The sequence below is a fragment of the Salmo salar genome, chromosome 15, assembly GCF_965601325.2.
Source record: "Salmo salar chromosome 15, fSalSal1, whole genome shotgun sequence".
Classification (NCBI taxonomy): domain Eukaryota; kingdom Metazoa; phylum Chordata; class Actinopteri; order Salmoniformes; family Salmonidae; genus Salmo; species Salmo salar.
In genome coordinates this window covers 111081510-111101771 of record NC_138305.1, presented here as the reverse complement: position 1 = coordinate 111101771, position 20262 = coordinate 111081510, and the positions used below count along the sequence as shown (strand labels likewise).

The 20262-nt window shown below is 42.4% G+C and overlaps 1 protein-coding gene across 1 annotated transcript in view; it reads right to left on the bottom strand.

Moving 5' to 3' along the window:
- Positions 1-3974, bottom strand: part of cacna1fb (calcium voltage-gated channel subunit alpha1 Fb) — a 183032-nt gene extending 179058 nt beyond the window's left edge. The window contains exon 1 of the mRNA XM_082962277.1: positions 3721-3974. Within this exon, the coding sequence (XP_082818403.1) occupies positions 3721-3926 (206 nt within the window). The 5' untranslated portion in view covers positions 3927-3974. The remainder of the gene's footprint in view (positions 1-3720) is intronic.
- Positions 3975-20262: the final 16288 nt, after the last annotated feature.

The following is a 20262-nucleotide window of genomic DNA, read 5'->3' as shown; positions in this document are numbered from 1 at the left end:
TGGACATCCACAAATTAATACATACCATACGAAACGTGACATATCACACTAAATGGAGTGTCTCGGATTTACGTACAGAATAATACAAAATGCTCTGAGACCAGGTTGGGTAACTTGTATTGTGTGTCTGTTAAGTAAGTTAGCTCTAGTGAGTGTCAATGTTCTCCCACTTGGAGTAATTTCAATGTGAATTGTTGAATACCTAATGTGTTATCACTATGCTTTCAACCTGTCACACCCTGATCTGTTTCACCTGTTTTGTGCTTGTCTCCACCCCCCTCCAGGTGTCGCCCATCTTCCACATTATCCCCTGTGTATTTATTATACCTGTGTCCTCTGTTTGTCTGTTGCCAGTTCGTCTCATTTTGTCAAGTCAACCAGCATGTTTTTCCGTGCGCCTGTTTTTCCTATTCTCTGTTTTTCTAGTCCTCCAGGTTCTGACCTTTGCCTGCCCTGACACTGAGCCCGCCTGCCTGACCATTCAGCCTGCCCCTGCCCTGACCTCGAGCCTGCCTGCCACTCTGTACCTCCTGGACTCTGACCTGGTTTTTGATATTTTGCCTGTCCACGACCTGTCTCTTGCCTGCCCCTTTGTTTATAATAAATATGAGACTCAAACCATCCGCCTCCCGTGTCTTCATCTAGGTCTCGCCCTTTATCGTTATACCACTATCTAAAAGCACAACCAAATTCCAATGGGGGAAAAAAGTAAGATTTTTGGTTTAGCTACATCAAATCAGACTTTATTTAACGTGCATTTAAAGTTTGATTTAGTCCAATTCTTTAACTTCGATTTTTGGTTGAGATGGTTACGTAAATCCAACTTATCAATTATTTGTTTGTATTAATCATTCATTTGTATTATTCAACTGGAATTAAATCCAGACTAAGTCAGTGGCACAGGTGGAACTATCCAATCAGAACATCTCCTTCAAATGTTAATATTTGGTTGCGTTGACAACCAAACACAATTCAATATCTAGTTTGTCAAAAAATGAATCATTTATATGTTGGATTCACGTCTCCATCTCAACCAAAAATCGACATTTAAAAATACGACTAAATCTAATTTAATCTAACTTTAAATGCACTTTAAATAAAGTTTGATTTGATGTAATCCATTTCTTTAACTTTTTGGTTGAGATAGAGATGTGAATCCAACATATTAATGAGTAACTTGTAGATTCAATTTGAAACCAACCAGAGCTTTAAACCCTAGGCCTATGCTGTATGTATTGTCTATTTTTAGTTGAACTCTGGGTTGAATTAAAACAATAGCTGTTGATGACTTTGCAAATGCTTTATAGGCCTTAATAGTATCATTAATGATATATGACTTATAGATTATGGTTACATTTGCTCTGTTGAACCTACACTAAGGAATACATTCGATAACAACAGTGAAACTATTAACTAGAGATATCTCAATAATCATTTTCACAATAGCACATTGGTAATAGTCAGTGACAAAACTCATAGCTAAGCTAGGATTGGTTAAAACCCTGGATGGGAGACCAAAGGGATAGCTGTAGATAGATCAACTCTCCAGTAGGAGGTGCTGTAGATAGATCAACTCTCCAGTAGGAGGTGCTGTAGACAGATCAACTCTCCAATAGGAGGTGCTGTAGATAGATCAACTCTCCAGTAGGAGGTGCTGTAGATAGATCAACTCTCCAGTAGGAGGTGCTGTAGGTAGATCAACTCTCCAGTAGGAGGTGCTGTAGATAGATCAACTCTCCAGTAGGAGGTGCTGTAGGTAGATCATCTATCCAGTAGGAGGTGCTGTAGATAGATCAACTCTCCAGTAGGAGGTAATGTAGATAGATCACCTCTCCAGTAGGAGGTAATGTAGATAGATCAACTCTCCAGTAGGAGGTGCCGTAGACAGATCAACTCTCCAGTAAGAGGTGCTGTAGGTAGATCAACTCTCCAGTAGGAGGTGCTGTAGATACATCAACTCTCCAGTAGGAGGTGCTGTAGATACATCAACTCTCCAGTAGGAGGTGCTGTAGATACATCAACTCTCCAGTAGGAGGTGCTGTAGATACATCAACTCTCCAGTAGGAGGTGCTGTAGATAGATCAACTCTCCAGTAGGAGGTGCTGTAGGTAGATCACCTCTCCAGTAGGAGGTGCTGTAGGTAGATCACCTCTCCAGTAGGAGGTGCTGTAGGTAGATCACCTCTCCAGTAGGAGGTGCTGTAGGTAGATCAACTCTCCAGTAGGAGGTGCTGTAGGTAGATCAACTCTCCAGTAGTAGGTGCTGTAGACAGATCAACTCTCCAGTAGGAGGTGCTGTAGGTAGATCAACTCTCCAGTAGGAGGTAATGTAGATAGATCAACTCTCCAGTAGGAGGTGCTGTAGACAGATCAACTCTCCAGTAGGAGGTGCTGTAGGTAGATCAACTCTCCAGTAGGAGGTGCTGTAGGTAGATCAACTCTCCAGTAGGAGGTGCTGTAGATAGATCAACTCTCCAGTAGGAGGTGCTGTAGGTAGATCATCTATCCAGTAGGAGGTGCTGTAGATAGATCAACTCTCCAGTAGGAGGTAATGTAGATAGATCACCTCTCCAGTAGGAGGTAATGTAGATAGATCAACTCTCCAGTAGGAGGTGCCGTAGACAGATCAACTCTCCAGTAAGAGGTGCTGTAGGTAGATCAACTCTCCAGTAGGAGGTGCTGTAGATACATCAACTCTCCAGTAGGAGGTGCTGTAGATACATCAACTCTCCAGTAGGAGGTGCTGTAGATACATCAACTCTCCAGTAGGAGGTGCTGTAGATACATCAACTCTCCAGTAGGAGGTGCTGTAGATAGATCAACTCTCCAGTAGGAGGTGCTGTAGGTAGATCACCTCTCCAGTAGGAGGTGCTGTAGGTAGATCACCTCTCCAGTAGGAGGTGCTGTAGGTAGATCAACTCTCCAGTAGGAGGTGCTGTAGGTAGATCAACTCTCCAGTAGGAGGTGCTGTAGACAGATCAACTCTCCAGTAGGAGGTGCTGTAGGTAGATCAACTCTCCAGTAGGAGGTAATGTAGATAGATCAACTCTCCAGTAGGAGGTGCTGTAGACAGATCAACTCTCCAGTAGGAGGTGCTGTAGGTAGATCAACTCTCCAGTAGGAGGTAATGTAGATAGATCAACTCTCCAGTAGGAGGTGCTGTAGATAGATCAACTCTCCAGTAGGAGGTGCTGTAGATAGATCAACTCTCCAGTAGTAGGTGCTGCCCTGCCATATTGTTTAGTTTTTATAGTAGATATAAGGTTGGAGATCAGATGTCGTTTCAAAGGTACAAATTCAAAATACTCTAATTTATGCAAGGTTTGTATATGTAAAAAAAGAAAAAAGATTTACCATGATACATAATCTTGAAATTTGAAATTAGATTACTTTGATGACTTTTTGGAAATCCAATTTAAAACATAAATTCCATGTCGCAATACGTTGATAAATTAGACTGAAACAACGCTGATTCACCCAGTTTGTGCCCAGTGGGCTACCTCTATACAGTGTGTAACAACAAGAGAATGTCATTGCTACCATTTGTTGCCGGACAATAAAGTTTTTCTAATTTTGATTCAGATTTTATGAACACTTATTTTGCAACACGATAGGGCATGATGAAATGAAGATTAAGTGGATCTGCTATTCCAAGTGCTACTGCAAACCAATCAGCTATTCCAAGTGCTACTGCAAACCAATCATAGTAGGTAAAGGATACTTCCACTCTACGATGGAGAGCGCGGCCCTGCGTATGGGGTTGTTGAGTTTGAGGCAGTAAAGGGCTCTGGGCGCTCTCTGGACCTTGTCAGAACCCTGTACAACTTTCTTATTATGATGGCTCTTCTTCCTCTGGGTCCCCGTGGAACTGGTCGTAGAGTGGAGTGTGTCCGTCCTCGTCATCTTCACTCCTCCGTTGTCAGCCATACCGTCCTCCGTCCACTCCGCGTCTCCTTTCTTCTCCCCTCCCTCATCCCCCTCTCCTCCCTCCTCCTCCTCCTCCTCCTCCTCCTCCTCCTCCTCCTCTTCTCCCTCTCCTCCACCCTCCTCTCCTTCATCTGTGTTGGTGTACCCGTTCCGGCCATTGTCTGAGGAAGAGGAGGAAGAGAAGGAAGAGGAGAGAGTTAGACCAATATCAGGAGAACTTGACTCCTTCATGGGTTAGGTTACTCCGAGTAGAGACAGTCTAATGTAAAGAGTTATTAAATCATCAATAGTACCATGTTCCTCTCTGTTCAGTGTTTCTGTTTCTAAATCCAAAGAAAACCCGCAAACCCAGTTAACCCTTAACCCCCACCTCAACCTTAAACCCTATCCCTAACCCTTAAAAAAAACACCTTTGTTTAAGTGTGTCTTGATCATTTTCAGTCAGTGGACAATTGAAGTTCTAGATACAAAAATATTGGCTTGAGTTTGTGTCAGTCCAGCAATTCTTATAAGAGCTTTGGTAGACGTTACATTGAAATCAAGACAATCTTGTGTTTTCCTCAATACCTAACGTGACGGATCACATAATAGCTTACAGCAGCATGTTGAATCTTGAGAACTTGAAGAACTCAGATAGATAAATACATTTGTATGCTCTGAAGGATGGTGTGTCGTTTCAATGCGTGAGACTCCACAGTAAGCAAGGCTATAAGCAGGGTTAGAGTGGTAATACAGAGTAGTTAATAGGTGAAAACAACCATATTGTAGAGAACAGCTGTGACCTATTTCTCCGGAGCCGAAGCAGAGCAGAGCAGAGAGGAAGAGAGGAGAGGAGCAGCGAGGAGCAGAGAGGCGAAGAGAGGAACAGAAAGGAACAGAGAGAAGAGAGGAGCAGAGAGAAGAGAGGAGCAGAGAGGAGCAGAGAGAAGAGAGGAGCAGAGAGGAGCAGAAAGGAACAGAGAGAAGAGAGGAGCAGCGAGGAGCAGAGAGGCGAAGAGAGGAACAGAGAGGAACAGGGAGAAGAGAATAGCAGAGAGAAGAGAGAGGAGCAGAGAGGAACAGAGAGGAACAGAGAGGAGCAGAGAGGAGCAGCGAGAAGAGAGAGGAGCAGAGAGGAACAGAGAGGAGCAGAGAGAAGAGAGGAGCAGATAGAAGAGAGGAGCAGAGAGGAACAGAGAGGAGCAGAGAGGAGCAGAGAGGAAAAGAGAGGACCAGAGAGGAGCAGAGAGAAGAGAGGAGCAGAGAGGAACAGAGAGGAGCAGAGAGGAACAGAGAGGAGCAGAGAGGAAAAGAGAGGAGCAGAGAGAAGAGAGGAGCAGAGAGGAGAAGAGAGGAGCAGAGAGAAGAGAGGAGCAGAGAGGAACAGAGAGGAGCAGAGCGGAACAGAGAGGAGAAGAGAGGAGCAGAGAGAAGAGAGGAGCAGAGAGGAACATAGAGGAACAGAGAGGAGCAGGGAGGAACAGAGAGGGGCAGAGCATAGAGGAATTGTGGGCTATGGTTTATGTGTTAGTACCTGAGGACTCAGTACTCCCAACACACACAGCTAACTGACACACACTGCTAACTGACACACACAGCTAACTGACACACACTGCTAACTGACACACACAGATAACTGACACACACTGCTAACTGACACACAGCTAACTGACACACACTGCTAACTGACACACACAGCTAACTGACACACACTGCTAACTGACACACACAGATAACTGACACACACTGCTAACTGACACACAGCTAACTGACACACACTGCTAACTGATACACAGCTAACTGACACACACAGCTAACTGACACACACTGCTAACTGACACACACTGCTAACTGACACACAGCTAACTGATACACAGCTAACTGAAACACAGCTAACTGATACACAAAGGTTAACTGATACACAGCTAACTGATACACAGCTAACTGATACACAGCTAACTGAAACACAGCTAACTGAAACACACTGCTAACTGACACACTGCTAACTGATACACAAAGGCTAACTGATACACAGCTAACTGATACACAGCTAACTGAAACACAGCTAACTGATACACAAAGGCTAACTGATACACAAAGGCTAACTGATACACTGCTAACTGATACACTGTTAACTGATACACACTGCTAACTGACACACAGCTAACTGATACACTGTTAACTGATACACACTGCTAACTGATACACAGCTAACTGAAACACAGCTAACTGATACACACAGCTAACTGATACACAGCTAACTGATACACAGCTAACTGAAACACAGTTAACTGATACACAGCTAACTGATACACTGCTAACTGACACACAGCTAACTGAGGAGATGGAGAGGGGGGGTGGAGAGGGAGAGAGAGGGAGAGAGAGGGAGAAAGACAGAGGGAGACAGAGATAGGCTGTGTTATTGTGTGTATGTGTGAGAGAGAGGAAAAGAGAGAAGCAGGAGAGAGAGGGGAACAGCGAGAGAGGAAGTGAAAGAGAGAGAGTCAGAGTGCGTGAGGGAGAGAGAGAGTCAGAGTGCGTGAGGGAGAGAGAGAGAGAGAGAGAGTCAGAGTGTGTGAGGGAGGGAGAGAGTCAGAGTGTGTGAGGGAGAGAGAGAGCCAGAGTGCGTGAGGGAGAGAGAGAGAGTCAGAGTGCGTGAGGGAGAGAGAGAGAGAGTCAGAGTGTGTGAGTGAGAGAGAGACTCAGAGTGCGTGAGGGAGTGAGAGAGTCAGAGTGCGTGAGGGAGAGAGAGTCAGAGTGCGTGAGGGGGAGAGAGAGTCAGAGTGCGTGAGGGAGAGAGAGTCAGAGTATGTGAGGGAGATAGAGAGTCAGAGTGTGTGAGGGAGAGAGAGAGTCAGAGTGTGTGAGGGAGGGAGGGAGAGAGTCAGAGTGCGTGAGGGAGAGAGAGAGAGTCAGAATGTGTGAGGGAGAGAGAGAGTCAGAGTGTGTGAGGGAGTGAGAGAGAGAGTCAGAGTGTGTGAGGGAGTGAGAGAGAGTCAGAGTGTGTGAGAGAGAGAGAGAGTCAGAGTGTGTGAGGGAGTGAGAGAGAGTCAGAGTGCGTGAGGGAGAGAGAGAGTCAGAGTGTGTGAGGGAGGGAGAGAGTCAGAGTGTGTGAGGGAGAGAGAGAGTGCGTGAGGGAGAGAGAGAGTCAGAGTGTGTGAGGGAGAGAGAGTCAGACTGTGTGAGGGAGGGAGAGAGTCAGAGTGCGTGAGGGAGAGAGAGAGTCAGAGTGTGTGAGGGAGGGAGGGAGAGAGTCAGAGTGTGTGAGGGAGGGAGAGAGTCAGAGTGTGTGAGGGAGAGAGAGAGTCAGAGTGCGTGAGGGAGAGAGTCAGAGTGCGTGAGGGAGAGAGAGAGAGAAAGAGTCACAGTGTGTGAGGGAGGGAGAGTGGAACCTGCACTAATAGCTTATATGAATCATATTTTTATCATGATGGTTCCTGGGCTGCAGTGAGATTGAGAGAATCCTAACAGACACTGATAACACTGTTCTCCGTAAAAAACTGTCAAGGAGCATTAAATTGAGCCAAAAGCAGTGGGAGAAACTCCTGAAAAAATGAAATAGGTATTAGGTTAAGTACTCAGGACTGATAGGGAGGTCGTTTCAATGGTAATTTGCTGCTCGTTTTGGAAGATATTAACTCTGTTCATGGGAAGGATGTCAGAGTTGATGCTCCTCGTGCTACAAAGTATGTTTTAGCTGTCACACAGGAACAGGGCCTTAGCTACAGCTCTATTCGTATTAATTAAGGATCCTCACGAGTTCCTGGCAAGGCAGCAGCTACTCTTCCTGGGGTTTATTATGGATCCCCATTAGTTCCTGCCAAGGCAGCAGCTACTCTTCCTGGGGTTTATTATGGATCCCCATTAGTTCCTGCCAAGGCAGCAGCTACTCTTCCTGGGGTTTATTATGGATCCCCATTAGTTCCTGCCAAGGCAGCAGCTACTCTTCCTGGGGTTTATTATGAATCCCCATTAGTTCCTTCCAAGGCAGCAGCTACTCTTCCTGGGGTTATTATGGATCCGCATTAGTTCCTGTCAAGGCAGCAGCTACTCTTCCTGGGGTTTATTATGGATCCCCATTAGTTCCTGCCAAGGCAGCAGCTACTCTTCCTGGGGTTTATTATGGATCCCCATTAGTTCCTGTCAAGGCAGCAGCTACTCTTCCTGGGGTTTATTATGGATCCCCATTAGTTCCTGCCAAGGTAGCAACTACTCTTCCTGGGGTTTATTATGGATCCCCATTAGTTCCTGTCAAGGCAGCAGCTACTCTTCCTGGGGTTTATTATGGATCCCCATTAGTTCCTTCCAAGGCAGCAGCTACTCTTCCTGGGGTTTATTATGGATCCGCATTAGTTCCTGTCAAGGCAGCAGCTACTCTTCCTGGGGTTTATTATGGATCCCCATTAGTTCCTGCCAAGGTAGCAGCTACTCTTCCTGGGGTTTATTATGGATCCCCATTAGTTCCTGTCAAGGCAGCAGCTACTCTTCCTGGGGTTTATTATGGATCCCCATTAGTTCCTGCCAAGGCAGCAGCTACTCTTCCTGGGGTTTATTATGGATCCCCATGAGTTCCTGCCAAGGCAGCAGCTCCTCTCCCTGGGGTTTATTATGGATCCCCATTAGTTCCTTCCAAGGCAGCAGCTACTCTTCCTGGGGTTTATTATGGATCCGCATTAGTTCCTGCCAAGGTAGCAGCTACTCTTCCTGGGGTTTATTATGGATCCCCATTAGTTCCTGTCAAGGCAGCAGCTACTCTTCCTGGGGTTTATTATGGATCCCCATTAGTTCCTGCCAAGGCAGCAGCTACTCTTCCTGGAGTTTATTAGGGATCCCCACGAGTTCCTGCCAAGGCAGCAGCTACTCTTCCTGGGGTTTATTATGTATCCCCATTAGTTCCTGCCAAGGCAGCAGCTACTCTTCCTGGGGTTTATTATGGATCCCCATGAGTTCCTGCCAAGGCAGCAGCTCCTCTCCCTGGGGTTTATTATGGATCCCCATTAGTTCCTTCCAAGGCAGCAGCTACTCTTCCTGGGGTTTATTATGGATCCGCATTAGTTCCTGCCAAGGCAGCAGCTACTCTTCCTGGGGTTTATTTTGGATCCCCATGAGTTCCTGCCAAGGCAGCAGCTACTCTTCCTGGGGTTTATTATGGATCTCCATGAGTTCCTTCCAAGGCAGCAGCTACTCTTCCTGGGGTTCATTATGGATCCCCATAAGTTCCTGCCAAGGCAGCAGCTACTCCTCCTGGGGTTTATTGTGGATCCCCATTAGTTCCTGCCAAGGCAGCAGCTACTCTTCCTGGAGTTTATTAGGGAACCCCATTAGTTCCTGCCAAGGCAGCAGCTACTCTTCCTGGGGTTTATTATGGATCCCCATTAGTTCCTGCCAAGGCAGCAGCTACTCTTCCTGGAGTTTATTAGAGATCCCCATTAGTTCCTGCCAAGGCAGCAGTTACTCTTCCTGGGGTTCATTATGGATCCCCATGAGTTCCTGCCAAGGCAGCTGCTACTCTTCCTGGAGTTTATTAGGGATCCCCATTAGTTCCTGCCAAGGCAGCAGTTACTCTTCCTGGGGTTCATTATGGATCCCCATGAGTTCCTGCCAAGGCAGCAGCTACTCTTCCTGCGGTTTATTAGGGATCCCCATTAGTTCCTGCCAAGGCAGCAGTTACTCTTCCTGGGGTTCATTATGGATCCCCATGAGTTCCTGCCAAGGTAGCAGCTACTCTTCCTGCGGTCCAGAAACATAAAAACTTCTTCAGGCTAGGCTCTATTTTTCTCAATTTCCGCCTGACTTACGTGCCCAAAGTAAACTGCCTGTTGCTCAGGCCCTGAAGCCAGGATATGCATATAATTAGTACCATTGGAAAGAAAACACACTGAAGTTTGTAGAAATATTACGATAATGTAGGAGACTATAACACAATAGATATGGTAGGAGAAAATCCAAAGAAAAACCAACCAGAATTTTTTTTTGTTTTGGGAGCCCATGCTCTTCCAATGGAAATTAGTGTTAGCGCGCGTGACGAAGAGGACACCCACAAGCTGATATCGTTTTCCTTTTGAACATACTTATTTCCGTATTAAATATTATAGTTAAATTACATTTTAGGGTATCTGAGGATTAAATAGAAACGTATTTTGACTTGTTATAATAAAGTTTAGCGATAGCTTTTTGGATTCCTTTCTTTGCAGGTTGAACGAGAAGATTACTCAAATCGATGGCGCCAACTAAATTGACTTTTTGGGATATAAAGAAGGACTTTATCTAACAAAACATAAGCATAACACTATCCCTGTTGAAGACATAACCCAACCCTGTTGAGGACATAACCATAACCCTGTTGAAGACATAACCATAACCTTAATCCTGTTGAAGACATAACCCAACCCTGTTGAAGACATAAGCATAACCCTGTTGAAGACATAACCATAACCTTAATCCTGTTGAAGACATAACACAACCCTGTTGAAGACATAACCATAACCCTGTTGAAGACATAACCATAACCTTAATCCTGTTGAAGACATAACCATAACCCTGTTGAAGACATAACCATAACCTTAATCCTGTTGAAGACATAACCCAACCCTGTTGAAGACATAACCATAACCCTGTTGAAGACATAACCATAACCTTAATCCTGTTGAAGACATAACCATAACCCTGTTGAATACATAACCATAACCCTAACCCTGATGAAGACATAACCCAACCCTGTTGAAGACATAACCCAACCCTGTTGAAGACATAACCCAACCCTGTTGAGGACATAACCCAACCCTGTTGAGGACATAACCCAACCCTGTTGAGGACATAACCCAACCCTGTTGAAGACATAACCATAACCCTAACCCTGATGAAGACATAACCCAACCCTGTTGAAGACATAACCTAACCCTGTTGAAGACATAACCCAACCCTGTTGAAGACATAACCCAACCCTGTTGAAGACATAACCCAACCCTGTTGAAGACATAACCCAACCCTGTTGAAGACATAACCATAACCTTAATCCTGTTGAAGACATAACCATAACCCTGTTGAATACATAACCATAACCCTAACCCTGATGAAGACATAACCCTAATCCTGTTGAAGACATAACCCTAATCCTGTTGAAGACATAACCATAACCCTGTTGAATACATAACCCTAATCCTGTTGAAGACATAACCCTAACCCTGTTGAATACATAACCCTAATCCTGTTGAAGACATAACCATAACCCTAACCTTGTTTAAAACATAACCCTAACCCTGTTGAATACATAACCCTAACCCTGTTTAAAACATAACCCTAACCCTGTTGAATACATAACCCTAACCTTAATCCTGTTGAAGACATTACCCTAACCCTGTTGAATACATAACCCTAACCCTGTTGAATACATAACCCTAACCCTGTTGAAGACATAACCCTAACTCTAATCCTGTTGAAGACATAACCCTTACCCTGTTGAATACATAACCCTAACCCTGTTGAATACATAACCCTAACCCTGTTGAAGACATAACCCTAACTCTAATCCTGTTGAAGACATAACCCTAACCCTGTTGAATACATAACCCTAACCCTGTTGAAGACACAACCCTAACTCTAATCCTGTTGAAAACATAACCCTTACCCTGTTGAATACATAACCCTAACCCTGTTGAATACATAACCCTAACTCTAATCCTGTTGAAGACATAACCCTTACCCTGTTGAATACATAACCCTAACCCTGTTGAATACATAACCTTAATCCTGTTGAAGCCAAACCTTAACCCTGTTGGAGACATAACCCACATCTTAAGTGACCATAATTCTAATGTTAAATGTACGTTTTTCAGAACAACTGTGCTGCTAGCCACAGCCTAAATCTCGTCATGAAGGGTATCCTTTAAAAAAATCGGTCAAATAATTGTCCCTGCTCCTTTGAAAGGGGAGATATTTCTGTGTCCTGAAACAGAGTTCGTAAAAAAAAAAGAAAGAAAAAAAAGATAAAAATAATAACGATGTCAGCCAATGGAGAGACAGAGATTGTCATTATGAAGCCTGGAGTTCAGTTAGGTTCTGCATGAGAGCAACCACAAGAAGGGCTGCTGCAGTGGATTTGAAACTGTGTCTTAATCCTGGTCCTGGGGACCCAAAGGGGTGCTTATTTGGAGTCCCCCCCCCCCCCCCCCCCCCCCCACTACACACTAACAAAATCCTTGAGAAGTGGAATCAGGTGTGCAGCGCTAGAGGACATGCTAAAATGTGCACCCCTTAGTGTCTTTAGGACTACGATTAAGAAACACTGCGTGTTTTTTTTTTTTTTTTACTGTATTCTAAAACTGCGTATGGAATGAATGTATAGAGGTAGCAATACATTATTGGACATGGTTGGTTATTGGATACCAGGGTGGTGTTTAGTGAATGAAATGCAGAGAAATGATGACTGCAAGAGGAAACATGGCATTTACAACCAGGTGTCCGATGTGTCCATTTTCACTGCCAGCACACAACAATAAGCACATATTAATTATCCCCTTGAGGATTGATGAAGTACTCACCATTATTTTATGTACTATTTATCTGTTGTCACAGATTTGCGACATGCAAATTTAGAAATGGAACAAATACAGTCATCGAAAGTGAACCATCAAAAGGAGATACTGAAACGGACTGTATTGCACTGTGTCTGTGTGTACAAAATGTACAAGAATATTCATCCATCTATAAGATAATTGACAAAATAACTGTCAAATGTCTCACTTTTTTTGTTGTTGAGTAAATCACCAACCGCTTTAGGCTACCGTCCCTTGTCACAGTCTGTAGGTTTTAAAAAAAAACTATAGCCTTAATGTTTTAGTTTTAGTTTACACGGCATAGAGATTTGAGTTGGTTAGGTTCTGTCAATGTCAACGGGAGAAATGCAGGCCACAAATGTATGTGAGGGAAACAGCTGTCCACATCTGCCAAAAGGTGACGTGCAACGAAATGTAGGTCTGCCGTTTTTCTCAAACGATGCCGTTTTTCTCTACTCTCATTAATCCAGAGTTGTAATCTGAATTTAGAAGCAATAGTTATAGAACATTCCGACTTCTAATCGACACTGAATCGACAAAAATAAATAATGTCCCATAAAGTTGCGCTTCTGTAGAGATCCGTTAAGTCTAATAATAGGTGCTGCGAAAGAAGCAAAAATTTTGTAGGAAATAAATAATTAAAAATGAAAAATATACCCAAAATGTTCTGTATTAAAATGAAAATAAGATGTAAACAGTGAATTATTGATGACAATATTCTTACTTTTGCGATTGTCCTCATACATGTCGGGGATTGTTGCCTTCAGCTGATCGCAGAGAAATGCATTATCCTCAGACAGGAGTTCACTTTTTCACTGTTTATTCCACGTTTATATCCCAGTAGAAATATCTCCAAGTTTACATGTTTATATATTCAAAATAAATACACGCGAACTTCTTTACATTTTCAATGGGGTTTCAGCTTCATTCCATAATTATTTCCATAGTAACGTTAGATCAATTAGTAACCGTTTGAATGAAACAGTAGTATACAAAAAGGAGAATCCGTCGACTTGTAATGATTTTAAAAATAAGAAATATATTATTAAAAAAATATATATATATATTTGCAATCCTTTCACATTAACGTCACTGGGCTTTCTCTGTTCACTATCTGTCTCCGTATTTAAGCCATCAATTCAGGATTAAAGAAAAAATGTAGTCCTTTAAAGGGAATGGCAGCCTAGAAACTTATTAAAGGCAGGGACGCGCTCGGCGGCATAAGGTTAAATAACACGACGACAGAAAATTCTGTGCTTTGATAAAGTCAGCCGATTTGTAACCCAATGTTGTTGTAACAAATTGCTATTATTGCCTTCCTTATTAACACTTTATTAATAATATGAGTATCATAAGTAGCATAAGTAGCAATCACTAAAACATTAAGGCTTTTTTTTTAGGTCTTTGATGATATGACTAAAATTTTCTCTAAAAGTCAATGGATTTCGTTTTCTCATAGTCAATATTTAACCATTGATTGAGTCCATATCCAACATGGGATTTCTCCTCTATGACAGTCAGCAGGTGTAATGATACCTAGTCAATTGTACAACTGAATGCATTCAACTGAAATGTGTCTTCCACATTTAACCCAACCCCTCCCTTTCCTAATCTCTCTCTCTCTCTCTCTCTCTCTCTCTCTCGCTCTCCCTGTCTCTCTTTTTCTCTCTCTCTGTCTCTCTTTTTCTCTGTCTCGCTCTCTCTCTCTCTCTCTCTGTCTCTCTCTTTTTTTCTCTCTCTCTCTCGCTCTCTCTCTCTCTCTCTCTCTCTCTCTCTCTCTCTCTTCTCTTTCTCTCTCTCTCTCTCTCTCTCTCTCTCTCTCTCTCTCTCTCTCTCTCTCTCTCTCTCTCTCTCTCTCTGTAATGATGGACAGAATCACACACACAATTTCTCATCGGTACAGTAACCAGCCACAGAACACACCCATGTGTGCCTGTACAGCACACGTTTATTGAAAGTGTTGGGCAGAGCAACAACTTGCAGCGTGACCGTAACATCCAATCCAATCTGGGTTAAATTCATTCCAAATATATAGAACCTTAGGTCAAAGAGTTTAGATTAGATTGAATTTATTTTTGTTGCTGAACTTGGTAGGCTACTGGGAATAACTGTTGAACTAGGTAGGCTACTGGGAATAACTGTTGAACTAGGTAGGCTACTAGGTATAACTGTTGAACTAGGTAGGCTACTAGGTATAACTGTTGAACTAGGTAGGATACTAGGTATAACTGTTGAACTAGGTAGGATACTAGGAATAACTGTTGAACTAGGTAGGCTACTAGGTATAACTGTTGAACTAGGTAGGATACTAGGTATAACTGTTGAACTAGGTAGGCTACTAGGAATAACTGTTGAACTAGGTAGGATACTAGGTATAACTGTTGAACTAGGTAGGCTACTGGGAATAACTGTTGAACTAGGTAGGATACTAGGTATAACTGTTGAACTAGGTAACTTAGGCTACTAGGAATAACTGTTGAACTAGGTAGGATACTAGGAATAACTGTTGAACTAGGTAACTTAGGCTACTAGGAATAACTGTTGAACTAGGTAGGCTACTAGACCTATATATATACTAGTATACTGTATAGTACATTACCTTTGACTAGTGCTCTGATATAAAAAAAAACAGTGCTCTATTTAAGGAATAGGGCTCGCGAGTGGCGCAGCGGTCTAAGGCACTGCATCTCAGTGCTTAGAGGCGTCACTACAGACCCTGGTTCGATACTAGCCTGTATCACAATCGGCCATGATCGGGAGTCCCATAGGGCGGCGCACAATTGGTCCAGCGTCGTCCGGGTTTGGCCGGAGTAGGCCGTCATTGTAAATAAGAATTTGTTCTTTACTGACTTGCCTAGATAAAAGTTAAATAAAGATTGAATAAAGATTGAATAAAGATTGAATAAAGATTGAATAAAGATTGAATAAAGATTGAATAAAGATTGAATAAGATGAATAAAGATTGAATAAAGGTTAAATAAGGTTAATAACGGTTGAATAAGGTTAATAACGGTTGAATAACGGTTAAATAAGGTTAATAACGGTTGAATATAGGTTGAATAAATGTTGAATAACGGTTGAATAAAGGTTCAATAAAGGTTGAATAAAGGTTCAATAAAGGTTAATAAAGGTTGAATAAAGGCTGAATAAAGGTTAAATAAATTGAAAATAGGGTGACATTAGGCACTCACACTGACAGAATCTCATTCCATTAATACCTGAAGGGCACAGCACTACTCACTGAAGGTCATATGCAAATACCTGCAAGAGAGACTTCACCACGTTACATTACAATCACCATCCTGAGCTGAGCCAGAGGTGCTTTCTGCTTGGTGTTGAAATGAATTCTCTGACATGCCAGTGACATGTAATAAACTAGACATGAATTCTGTCTGACATTCCAGTGACATGTAGTAAACTAGACATGAATTCGGTCTGACATTCCAGTGACATGTAGTAAACCAGCCATATATTTCGAGTCCCAAATGTCACCCTGTTCCCTATGTAGTATATATTCCCTATGCCCGCCTCTGTTTAAAAGTAGTGCACTATATAGGCAACAGGTTGCTATTTGGGATACAGCCTAAATCGTTGTAATCCCTGTGGAAGCTATGAGGATTTGCTGCTCTGGTCATGTTGGATTCCAATGTCAATTTGTGCCACAACAAATTGGGAAGCGGGGTGTCTATTTATTTCACAGTAGGGAGAGATTCACCACCTAATATATTCTAGTTTAAAAAAAAAAATCTAAAAACAACATCAGAATTACTGAGGAATAAACGTTGGTTGCACTTGTTATCTCCCAACCCCTGGTGGGATTAAGTTTGTGAAGAATTAGTTTCTTGAAAGGGAGCTGTTGTCTTTCTCTCTCACTATCTTTTTCTCTCTTTTAAAAAATAATAATTTCTCTTTAATCCAATTGCCTTGTCTTCATGACTCCTATATCACCTTCTCTATTAACTAAAGTTGTAAAAAATCTGGTAACTTTACCAAAATTCTCTGCATGGTTTTACAGAAAACCTTGTTGGAACATTCTCGGAATCAAGATGGAATAAACAGGACATTTGTAATCCTCCAACCAGGATTTCTGGAAAACCTGGTAATTTTGGGGGAATGTTTAGTTACCAGATTTTTTTTGGCAACTTTGCTAGTAATGCTTCGATCTCCCGCTCCTGGTTGGCTATCATAGAGATACCGTGTGCAGGCTTTCATTCCAGCCCTGCGGTAAGACACCAGTAAAGACCATCATCAAGGCCATGGTCAGTTCATTATTTGAATCAGGTGTGTTAGCGACGTGCTGGAACAAAATCCTGCACTGAGTAATAATGAGTAAATACCAGTGAGTGTATCATACCACAGCCAGTTATACACGCCACGGTCCCGTGTGGCTCGCTTGGTAGAGCATGGCACTTGCAATGCCAGGGTTGTAGGTTCGATTCCCATGGGGGACCGGTATGAAAAATGTATGCAGTCACTACTGTCAGTCCTTCTGGATAAGAGCATCTGCTAAATGACTAAAATGTTAATGCCTAATGGATATAAATGTAATACATGATCTTTTTGTATTGTTGGCAACATCATAAAAGGACATGGAAACACACTGACATAATTATTCCTGCTAACTGGTGACAGTAGCTGTTGTCCTAAACGTCCACTGCACCCCGCCACCCCTCCCGTTCACCTCTGAGTGACTTACCTCGCTGTAAAAGTGACATCATAGTTTGTAAATACATTTACATAAAATGAGCGTCCCGCGCTCTCTCTTGGTGGTCTGTGGTACTACAACAGTCTTTCAATGAGAAACTCATTTTAATTAGATCAGATAGGTTTGTTGTAATTTTTTGCTAAGTAACAACATTAAGATATATTACTAAGAGTGTGATTGTACAGTGACTGCCCTTGTGGTCAGCACCAAAAACCCAAACCCACTGTGCCAATAAGAGATATCTCCAGAACATGGGCATTGGGCCAGTATGTTTTTTATTTAACTAGGCAAGTCAGCTTAGAACTAATTCTTATTTACAACGACGGCCTAGCCCATGCCAAACCCAGAAGACGCTGGGCCAATTGTGCGCCGTCCTAAGGGACTCCCAATCACAGCCAGATGTGATGCAGCCTGGATTTGAACCAGGTACTGCAGTGATGTCTATTGTACTGAAATACAGTGTCTTAGATCTCTGCACCACTCGGTATAAGTACTGTCCAGAAGACAGTTCCTTAACCCCTCCTCCTCAGGTACTTGTGCTGATCTGGATCAACATGTTAGGTGTAAGCAATTGGGTGAACACACCTTGAAGTACATTTCAGCTCTGATAAATAGTACACTCATATATATATATATTTTTTAATATTGAGCATAGTGATTCAGGGGGTATCATTAGAACAGGTTAGTAGGACCCACCAACATTACACAACTATAACAGAAACTCGACACATGAACGTTATTGCAACGTCCAATAAAACACGTCAAGAACATTAACGTTGTATATTCTGAGAACATTGTAACCATGTTCTAGATGAATTATGTTTGACATTATTAAAGGGAATTTTCTGCAATCCTTAACACCAAAACATGCTAAAAAAAAAAAAAGGTTCTCAGGACGTTTTCGCGAACATACAGTATATAGAATGTTCCCTTAGCTAACGGAAAACTGGACGCTCAAACATTAGGGGAACGTTACTGATAACATTACAACAACGTTCTCTCTCCTTTAGTTGATCAAATGAATGAGCTCTGCGTTACTGAGTTGATCAAATGTTTGGAGGTGTGGATTTACGCTGATTAATTTATGTTTGGAGGTGTGGTTTTATGAAGATTAATTTATGTTTGGAGGTGTGGTTTTATGCTGATTAATGTATGTTTGGAGGTGTGGTTTTATGCTGATTAATTTATGTTTGGAGGTGTGGTTTTATGCTGATTAATGTATGTTTGGAGGTGTGGTTTTATGCTGATTAATTTATGTTTGGAGGTGTGGTTTTATGCTGATTAATTTATGTTTGGAGGTGTGGTTCTACGCTGATTAATTTATGTTTGGAGGTGTGGTTTTATGAAGATTAATTTATGTTTGGAGGTGTGGTTTTATGCTGATTAATTTATGTTTGGAGGTGTGGTTTTATGAAGATTAATTTATGTTTGGAGGTGTGGTTTTATGCTGATTAATTTATGTTTGGAGGTGTGGTTTTATGCTGATTAATTTATGTTTGGAGGTGTGGTTTTATGCTGATTAATGTATGTTTGGAGGTGTGGTTTTATGCTGATTAATTTATGTTTGGAGGTGTGGTTTTATGCTGATTAATGTATGTTTGGAGGTGTGGTTTTATGCTGATTAATTTATGTTTGGAGGTGTGGTTTTATGCTGATTAATTTATGTTTGGAGGTGTGGTTCTACGCTGATTAATTTATGTTTGGAGGTGTGGTTTTATGCTGATTAATTTATGTTTGGAGGTGTGGTTTTATGCTGATTAATTTATGCATAGAGGTGTGGTTCTATGCTGATTAATTTATGCACGCCATACCATTTATATATGAATGGACAAAGCCATCGATCACGAGACACAATTCATTTATATGTAAAGACTCAATAGCACATTGAAACCTAATTAAATCGGTTAAGATGACGTGTCTTTGGCTGCGTCTACACAGGCCTCACAATTCAGATATATTTTTCTCCCCTAATTGGGGTTTTGACCAATCACAGCAGATCTTTTCACTTCAGATCTTTTTCAGCGCTGATTTGATTGGTCAAAAGAACAATTAGTGAGAAAAAAAAGTTCCTAAATGGGCTGCCTGTGTAAACGCAGCAATGGAGACATAACATGGTACTCCAGGAAGTGACGTTGCTCCCTCTCATTGAGTGACTGTGTCCGAATACCCATACTAGCATACTACATTTCGAATGCTTAGCAGGACAGGAAAACGGTCCAATTCGCACACTTATCAAGAGAACATCCCTGGTCATCACTACTGCCTCTGATCTGGTGGACTCACTAAACAGAGAACATCCCTGGTCATCTCTACTGCCTCTGATCTGGAGGACACTAAACAGAGAACATCCCTGGTCATCCCTACTGCCTCTGATCTGGAGGACTCACTAAACAGAGAACATCCCTGATCATCCCCTGCCTCTGATCTGGTGGACTCACTAAACAGAGAACATCCCTGGTCATCCCTACTGCCTCTGATCTGGAGGACTCACTAAACAGAGAACATCCCTGGTCATCTCTACTGCCTCTGATCTGGAGGACTCACTAAACAGAGAACATCCCTGGTCCTCCCTACTGCCTCTGATCTGGAGGACTCACTAAACAGAGAACATCCCTGGTCTACTGTCTCTGATCTGGAGGACTCACTAAACAGAGAACATCCCTGGTCATCTCTACTGCCTCTGATCTGGAGGACTCACTAAACAGAGAACATCCCTGGTCATCCCTACTGCCTCTGATCTGGAGGACTCACTAAACAGAGAACATCCCTGGTCATCTCTACTGCCTCTGATCTGGAGGACTCACTAAACAGAGAACATCCCTGGTCATCCCTACTGCCTCTGATCTGGTGGACTCACTAAACAGAGAACATCCCTGGTCATCACTACAGCCTATTATCTGGTGGACTTACTAAACACAAATGCTTTATTTGTAAATTATGTTTGAGTGTTGGAGTGTACCCCTGGCTATCTGTAAATTTAAAAAATCAAGAAGATCGTGCAGTCTTGTTTGCTTAATATAAGCAATTACATTTACTTTTGATACTTCAGTATATTTCAAACCAAATACTTTTAGACTTTTACTTAAGTAGTATTTTA